Below are 8,278 nucleotides of genomic sequence, written 5' to 3'. Positions count from 1 at the left end.
CTGGAAAACCTTGTTACATAGATTAACAACCTGTCATTACTGAGACTGGAAAACCATGTTACATAGATTAACAACCTGTCATTACTGAGACTGGAAAACCATGTTACAGAGATAACAACCTGTCATTACTGAGCCTGGAAAACCATGTTACATAGAGAAACAACCTGTCATTACTGAGACTGGAAAACCATGTTACAGAGAGAAACAACCTGTCATTACTGAGACTGGAAAACCATGTTACATAGAGAAACAACCTGTCATTACTGAGCCTGGAAAACCATGTTACATAGAGAAACAACCTGTCATTACTGAGCCTGGAAAACCATGTTACAGAGAGTAACAACCTGTCATTACTGAGACTGGAAAACCTTGTTACATAAACAACCTGTCATTACTGAGCCTGGAAAACCTTGTTACATAAACAACCTGTCATTACTGAGCCTGGAAAACCATGTTACAGAGAGAAACAACCTGTCATTACTGAGACTGGAAAACCATGTTACATAAACAACCTGTCATTACTGAGACTGGAAAACCATGTTACAGACAGAAACAACCTGTCATTACTGAGACTGGAAAACCATGTTACATAGAGAAACAACCTGTCATTACTGAGACTGGAAAACCTTGTTACATAAACAACCTGTCATTACTGAGACTGGAAAACCATGTTACATAGAGAAACAACCTGTCATTACTGAGACTGGAAAACCTTGTTACATAAACAACCTGTCATTACTGAGACTGGAAAAACATGTTACAGAGAGAAGCAACCTGTCATTACTGAGACTGGAAAACCATGTTACATAAGAAACAACCTGTCATTACTGAGCCTGGAAAACCATGTTACAGAGAGAAACAACCTGTCATTACTGAGACTGGAAAACCATGTTACAGAGAAACAACCTGTCATTACTGAGACTGGAAAACCTTGTTACATAAACAACCTGTCATTACTGAGACTGGAAAAACATGTTACAGAGAGAAGCAACCTGTCATTACTGAGACTGGAAAACCATGTTACATAAACAACCTGTCATTACTGAGCCTGGAAAACCATGTTACATAGAGAAACAACCTGTCATTACTGAGACTGGAAAACCATGTTACAGAGAAACAACCTGTCATTACTGAGACTGGAAAACCATGTTACATAAACAACCTGTCATTACTGAGCCTGGAAAACCATGTTACATAAACAACCTGTCATTACTGAGCCTGGAAAACCATGTTACAGAGAAACAACCTGTCATTACTGAGACTGGAAAACCATGTTACATAAACAACCTGTCATTACTGAGACTGGAAAACCATGTTACAGAGAAGCTCAGGAAAAGGACATTGGGGATAGAGACACAGACAACATTCACAGAATTAATGAATTAATGAATGAGAACCCCAGAACGACATCAGGAGTCAAGGCTTTCCCCTCAAATTGAATCAATAGTTTTTTTGTTCAACTGGCATACAAACACATGCGGTCGCTAGGTCACTGTTCCACATCTACCCTATTAGTTAATGTGTCACTCTAACCACACAGAGACATGTCACTGGTCCTGTCTGAGCTGGTAGTAACACTGATGTAGTAACACTGATGAACAGGGTTATACCATGAGGAGAGGAAGGGGGCTCTTAATGATTCATCATGACTCACCAGAAGGGAGAAAAAGAGAGAAAGACATGAACTACCTCACTACCTCTAGTGTAGAGGTTGGATCTGAACTACCTCTAGTGTAGAGGTTGGATCTGAACTACCTCTAGTGTAGAGGTTGGATCTGAAATACCTCTAGTGTAGAGGTTGGATCTGAACTACCTCTAGTGTAGAGGTTGGATCTGAACTACCTCTAGTGTAGAGGTTGGATCTGAACTACCTCTAGTGTAGAGGTTGGATCTGAACTACCTCTAGTGTAGAGGGGGATCTGAACTACCTCTAGTGTAGAGGTTGGATCTGAACTACCTCTAGTGTAGAGGTTGGATCTGAACTACCTCACTACCTCTAGGGTGGGGTGATCTGGGGGGGAAAAACAGGCCGGAAATTAGAGAAATTGATGACATGTTGATAGATGAGCTGAAACCCTGAAGGGTGTAAGATAATGCATGGTGGTTTTTCTGTGTGTGCTTCAGGCTGGTTGAACAACGTTACTCACACCTCTGTTTACTCCACCTGTCACTAACACCCTCCTCCTGGAACAACTGGGAGAGGGGGAAAAGGAGGACAGAAAACGGGACAGAGGGATGGAGGTATGTCATAGCAGGGACACTGGCCGATGCTGAGCTCATATAGCACGCTGATCACCATAACACTGATCAGCTGTTGGAACACATGGGTCATATTGGAACGGAACCAGATCAACCTCTACCCTAGAGGTAGTTCTACCTCTGTAGACTTTCATTCAGTGCAGTCAGAAAGTATTCAGACCCCTTCCCTTTTTCTACAGCCTTATTCTAAAATGGATTAAATATATAGCAAATCTACACACAATACCCCATAATGACAAAGGGAAAACAGGTTTTTAAACATTTTAGCAAATGTATTAAACATATAAAACAGAAATTCCTTATTTACAGAGATATTCAGACTCGAAATGTAGCTCAGGTGCATCCTGTTTCCATTGATCATCCTTGAGACAACTTTATTGGAGTCCCCCTGTGGTAAATGCAATTGATTGGACACACCAGTCTATATGAGGTCCCACAGTTGACAGTGCATGTGGGAGCAAAAATCAAACCATGTGGTCGAAGGAGACAGGATTGTGTCGAGGCACAGATCTGGGGAAGGGTACCAAAAAATGTCAGCAGCATCGAAGGTCCCCAAGAACACAGTGGCCTCCATCATTCTTAAATGGAAGAAGTTTGGAACCACCAAGACTCTTCCTAGAGCTGGTCTCCCGGGCCAAACTCAGCAATCGGAGGACAAGGGTGGTGACCAAGAACCTGATGGTCACTCTGACAGAGCTCCAGAGTTCCTCTGTGGAGATGGGAGAACGTTCCAGAAGGGCAACCATCTCTGCAGCACTCCACCCATCAGGCCTTTATGGTAGAGTGGCTAGACGGAAGCCACTCCTCAGTAAAAGGCACATGACAGCCTACTTGGAGTTTGCCAAAGTGCACCTAAAGGACTCTCAGACCAGGAGAAACAAGATTCTCTGATGTGATGAAACCAAGATTGCACTATTTGGCCTGAATGCCATGCGTCACATCTGGAGGAAACCTGGCACCATCCCTACGGTGAAGCATGGTGGTGGCAGCATCACACTGTGGGGATGTTTTTCAGCGGCAGGTACTGGGAGATTAGTCAGGATTGCGGAAAAGATGAATGGAGCAAAGTACAGAGATCCTTGATGAAAACCTGCTCCAGAGTGATCAGGACCTCAGACTGGGGGCGAAGTTTCACCTTCCAAAAGGACAACGACCCAAAGTCTCTGAATGTCCTTGAGTGGCCCAGCCAGAGCCCGGACTAGAACAAGATCGAACATCCCTGGAGAGACCTGAAAAAGCTGCGCAGCGATGCTCCCCATCCAACCTGACAGAGCTTGAGAGGATCTGCAAAGAAGAATGGGAGAAACTCCCCAAATACAGGTGTGCCAAGCTTGTAGCGTTTTCCCAAGAAGACTCAAGGATGTAATCGCTGTCAAAGGTGCTTCAACAAAGTACTGAGTAAAGGGTCTGAATACTTATATAAAATGTCATATTTCAGTTTCTTATTTTAATAATTGTGCAAACAAACAAAAAACATTTTGCTTTTCATTATAGTCTATTGTGTGTAGATTGATGAGAGGAAAAAATATATTTAATCCATTTTAGAATAAGGCTGTAACGTAACAAAATGTGGAAAATACTTTCTGAATGCACGGTATTAACCTAAACACGTAAGGCTCAAAGACAAACAGAAACTCAGTCCACTGTCCAGTTCTTAACAGGTACCTGTTCATCTATCCATGGATGCCTGTGCAGCAGCAGCATGAAAGGCTATATGAGAAACACTCCTGGAGGGAGACGCAGTGTGTCTGAGGGGGGAGAGGCAGTGTGTCTGAGGGGGGAGAGGAGGAAGTGTGTCTGAGGGGGGAGAGGAGGCAGTGTGTCTGAGAGGGGAGAGGAGGCAGTGTGTCTGAGAGGGGAGAGGAGGCAGTGTGTCTGAGGGGGGAGAGGAGGCAGTGTGTCTGAGGGGGGAGAGGAGGCAGTGTGTCTGAGGGGGAGAGGAGGCAGTGTGTCTGAGAGGGGAGAGGAGGAAGTGTGTCTGAGAGGGGAGAGGAGGAAGTGTGTCTGGGGGGAGAGGGGGCAGTGTGTCTGGGGGGAGAGGAGGCAGTGTGTCTGAGAGGGGAGAGGAGGCAGTGTGTCTGGGGGGAGAGGAAGCAGTGTGTCTGAGGGAGAGGCAGTGTGTCTGAGGGGGGAGAGAAGGCAGTGTGTCTGAAGGGGGAGAGGAGGCAGTGTGTCTGAGGGAGAGGCAGTGTGTCTGAGGGGGGAGAGGAGGCAGTGTGTCTCAGGGGGAGAGGAGGCAGTGTGTCTGAGGGGGAGAGGAGGCAGTGTGTCTGAGGGAGAGGCGAGGCAGTGTGTCTGAGGGGGAGAGGAGGCAATGTGTCTGAGAGGGGAGAGGCAAGTGTGTCTGAGGGAGAGGCAGTGTGTCTGAGGGGGAGAGGAGGCAGTGTGTCTGAGAGGGGAAGAGGCAAGTGTGTCTGAGGGGGGAGAGGAGGCAGTGTGTCTGAGGGAGAGGCAGTGTGTCTGAGGGGGGAGAGGAGGCAGTGTGTCTGAGGGGGAGAGGAGGCAGTGTGTCGGGGGGAGAGGAGGCAGTGTGTCTGAGGGGGGAGAGGAGGCAGTGTGTCTGAGGGGGGAGAGGAGGCAGTGTGTCTGAGGGGGGAGAGGAGGAAGTGTGTCTGAGCGAGGGGGAGAGGAGGCAGTGTGTCTGAGCGAGGGGGGAGAGGAGAGTATGTCTGAGCGAGGGGAGGGAGGAGGCAGTGTGTCTGAGAGGGGAGTCAGTGTGTCTGAGGGGGGAGGCAGTGTGTCTGGGGGGAGAGGAGGCAGTGTGTCTGAGAGGGGAGAGGAGGCAGTGTGTCTGGGGGGAGAGGAGGCATTGTGTCTGGGGGAGAGGAGGCAGTGTGTCTGAGGGGGGAGAGGAGGCATTGTGTCTGAGAGGGGAGAGGAGGCAGTGTGTCTGAGGGGGGAGAGGAGGCAGTGTGTCTGAGGGGAGAGAGGAGGCAGTGTGTCTGAGCGAGGGGGGAGGAGGCAGTGTGTCTGAGGAGGGGGAGAGGAGGCAGTGTGTCTGAGCGAGGGGGGAGAGGAGGCAGTGTGTCTGAGCGAGGGGGGAGAGGAGGAAGTGTGTCTGAGGGGGGAGAGGAGGCAGTGTGTCTGAGAGGGGAGAGGAGGCAGTGTGTCTGAGGGGGGAGAGGAGGCAGTGTGTCTGGGGGGAGAGGAGGCAGTGTGTCTGGGGGGAGAGGAGGCAGTGTGTCTGGGGGAGAGGAGGCAGTGTGTCTGAGCGAGGGGGGAGAGGAGGCAGTGTGTCTGAGGGGGGAGAGGAGGCAGTGTGTCTGAGGGGGGAGAGGAGGCAGTGTGTCTGAGGGGGGAGAGGAGGCAGTGTGTTTGGGGGAAGCAAAGTGAATTCCCCTCTGGGGCCAATTCATACAGCGATCTGGTGAAACAGAGGAGTCGTAAATTGTTTCCAGCGTTTTCTCCTCTCTCCTCCTTTCACCCCACTATTCTCCTCAGCTTAATTGGCACTTACACAGGTCTGACAATAGCCTCACTCTCCTGAGATCCAAGGCCGCTCAGACAGACTGTCTGATGGTGCGTACACACACACACACACACACACACACACACACACACACACACACACACACACACACACACACACACACACACACACACACACACACACACACACACACACACCCCTCCTCCTCTCACATGAGATAACGAACACAGACAGCAAATCTGCTCCAACACATTAAAGGAAAAACACAATGAAAATGAAGGTGTGGTATGGTTCTTCATTCGTTCACCATGGTCTGTTCCATCCTATCAACAGTCTCCCCTGCACCGCCACCCCTCTCTCCACCATCAGGGACAGCGGCTCGGTGATTAGCAGGTGTGCAGAAAGAGTGAGGTAGAGCTGATATTCTGACAGGGAAAGTCATCGACACCCCTAGCAGGCTATTTAAACAACTAGAACCTCTTTTCACTTGGTGACAAATGCTTTGTAAAAAAAATACATTAAATCAAATGGGCTTGATTGATACTTTTACCATCAAGGACCAATCTGGAAACGAGTGTTTTAATGAATACTTCTTAGTGCTATCATCTGGGAACACACATTATTGTATAGGTTTTTACCCAAATCAATTGTCATACACACAGATGTATTATCACCATCCCACAAATCCTTGGAGAACCCAAGACACAGCATGGTCCGACCATGTGTCCTCGCTTTCAGGTCCCACCAAAAGCATCACCTACATCAGCTATTGGAGAGTGGCTTTACAATGAAGCTCTGGAGGAATTTGTTACCAGGTCGAAATTCAACATCATTCTATCGACGGAGATTCATAACAGAGAGAATCGTCATGGATAAGTCAACCGTACTGTACACATTTGCGCGTAATAGCGTTACGCACAGTGAGGTGTCCAGTGCCCACATGCCAGCTGCTCGCTCATATGGTGATGAAAGCGCAATGGAAATGTGTAATTCCAGGAAAAACAAAATGTGAAGTGAGTCTGGAGTGCCCATCTCGAACCTCTCCTCACGGTGGACTGTGAAAATATAGCCCAGTTTCTCTCATTCATTGTCTATTGACAAAATGCAGGCAACGCCTCGATAATCGGCGCTGGAGCTGTTATTTATGATAACATGGCTGTAATATGGTCACCATGGTCACACGTTATATATGTACCAGCCCAGACCCCACCTCAAAAACTCGTTTATATCACCTATTGCCTTTTTCAATATAACCATGAGCAATTTTGTCACCATAGGTTAATACAGTAAATAAGTTGTCATACCCAAAGTGGTTTTTTTTTATATATATATATATATATTCCTCGTCTAGTCCTATTTGACAACTGTTGCTTGGCACAATGTTTCCCACTAAGATATTGGCTAATTTATAATATCCAGTTATCCCATCAAACGTTTGAATAGTCTACAGTAGCCTACAGTCAGATACCATTGCCACTGTGACCACTCCTTCTTCGATAACTATAAACGGACTATTTATAGATTGACAAAAAAATAAGTGTCAACTCACGTGTCGAAGTTCTTGCGTGCGGTCCTTCATGATCACTTATGTTACACTTGTCCGACTCTCTCTCTCTCTCCGTAACGCCCCTTTATGAATGTAGTGGCGGGGATGGTTTGCCCGCTTATTCTTGATATTTTCTATAATCTTCAGAAGAGCGGTGGCAAAAAGCAGAGAGAGCAGACGGGTGTCCAAACGCTGAGTGCGCGCTTCAGTCGGCTGGTGGATGGGAAGCTGGTGGATGGGAAGCTGGCAGCGTGATTTCCTCGTCAGTGTTTTGGAAGGTGGGACTCCCTAAGGGTTGACGCGCTTGAAAGGTGAGGCTAGGCCACCCGTTTTTTTTCCCCACACATGAATCCCCAGTGTTTCTCGCATCAGATTATATCTGATGCGACATATTTCTCCCACCCCCCCTAAAAGACCACAGGCGGGAACATGAAATGGACAAGGTTTAACACGTCGCCTAGAAGAGGATAACGCCCAAGTGAGCCCTGATATTTCTGGAGGAAGCTATTTGTTGTGCAAGAGCGGCCTCTATAGGTATAAAAGACAGCAGGGTTCAAGTTATTGTAGATCTGTCGCCTACCGTATTAATCGATTCCTAATGATTTATACATGCATTATGCATGAATCTAGTGCGAATTATACAATACATTACACCATTAATACATTGTTTGGAATCATCACAGAAGCTCTTATCCAGAGCGACTTACAGTAGTGAATACATACATTTCATACATTTTTTTTTTCTTCCGTACAGGCCCCCCCCGTGGGAATCGAACCCACAACCCTGGCGTTGCAAACACCATGCTCTACCAACTGAGCCACACGGGACCTATGTCATGTGTCTGTGCAGTAGTGATCTCGTTCATATACACTTCCAATAGCATGGAGAATAGCTGAGTCATGTTAGAGAACATGTTTATTATTACAGAGATAAAAGACGAATGTTGTTCAGTTAATAACACTGCATTCAGATGAATGAGACTATCGACAATGTAATACGGCATATCTCAAAATAATTACATGTAGCCCACAGGCCTGGGATG

General features: G+C 47.1%; 1 protein-coding gene across 2 annotated transcripts in view; it reads right to left on the bottom strand.

The window, feature by feature from the left end:
• The window catches only part of LOC106581510 (syntaxin-1A), a 233,176-nt gene extending 225,573 nt beyond the window's left edge, over nucleotides 1-7,603 (bottom strand). Inside the window, exon 1 of one of the 2 annotated variants that reach the window (XM_045704086.1) lies at nucleotides 7,239-7,603. In XM_045704086.1, the coding sequence (XP_045560042.1) occupies nucleotides 7,239-7,268 (30 nt within the window). In that variant the 5' untranslated portion in view covers nucleotides 7,269-7,603. The remainder of the gene's footprint in view (nucleotides 1-7,238) is intronic. The other variant, XM_045704085.1, reaches the window with a different exon arrangement.
• Between the last annotated feature and the right edge of the window lie 675 nt (nucleotides 7,604-8,278).

The sequence above is a fragment of the Salmo salar genome, chromosome ssa20 (assembly GCF_905237065.1).
Source record: "Salmo salar chromosome ssa20, Ssal_v3.1, whole genome shotgun sequence".
In the NCBI taxonomy this organism is placed as follows: Eukaryota; Metazoa; Chordata; class Actinopteri; order Salmoniformes; family Salmonidae; genus Salmo; species Salmo salar.
This window is presented reverse-complemented; position numbering and strand designations above follow the sequence as displayed.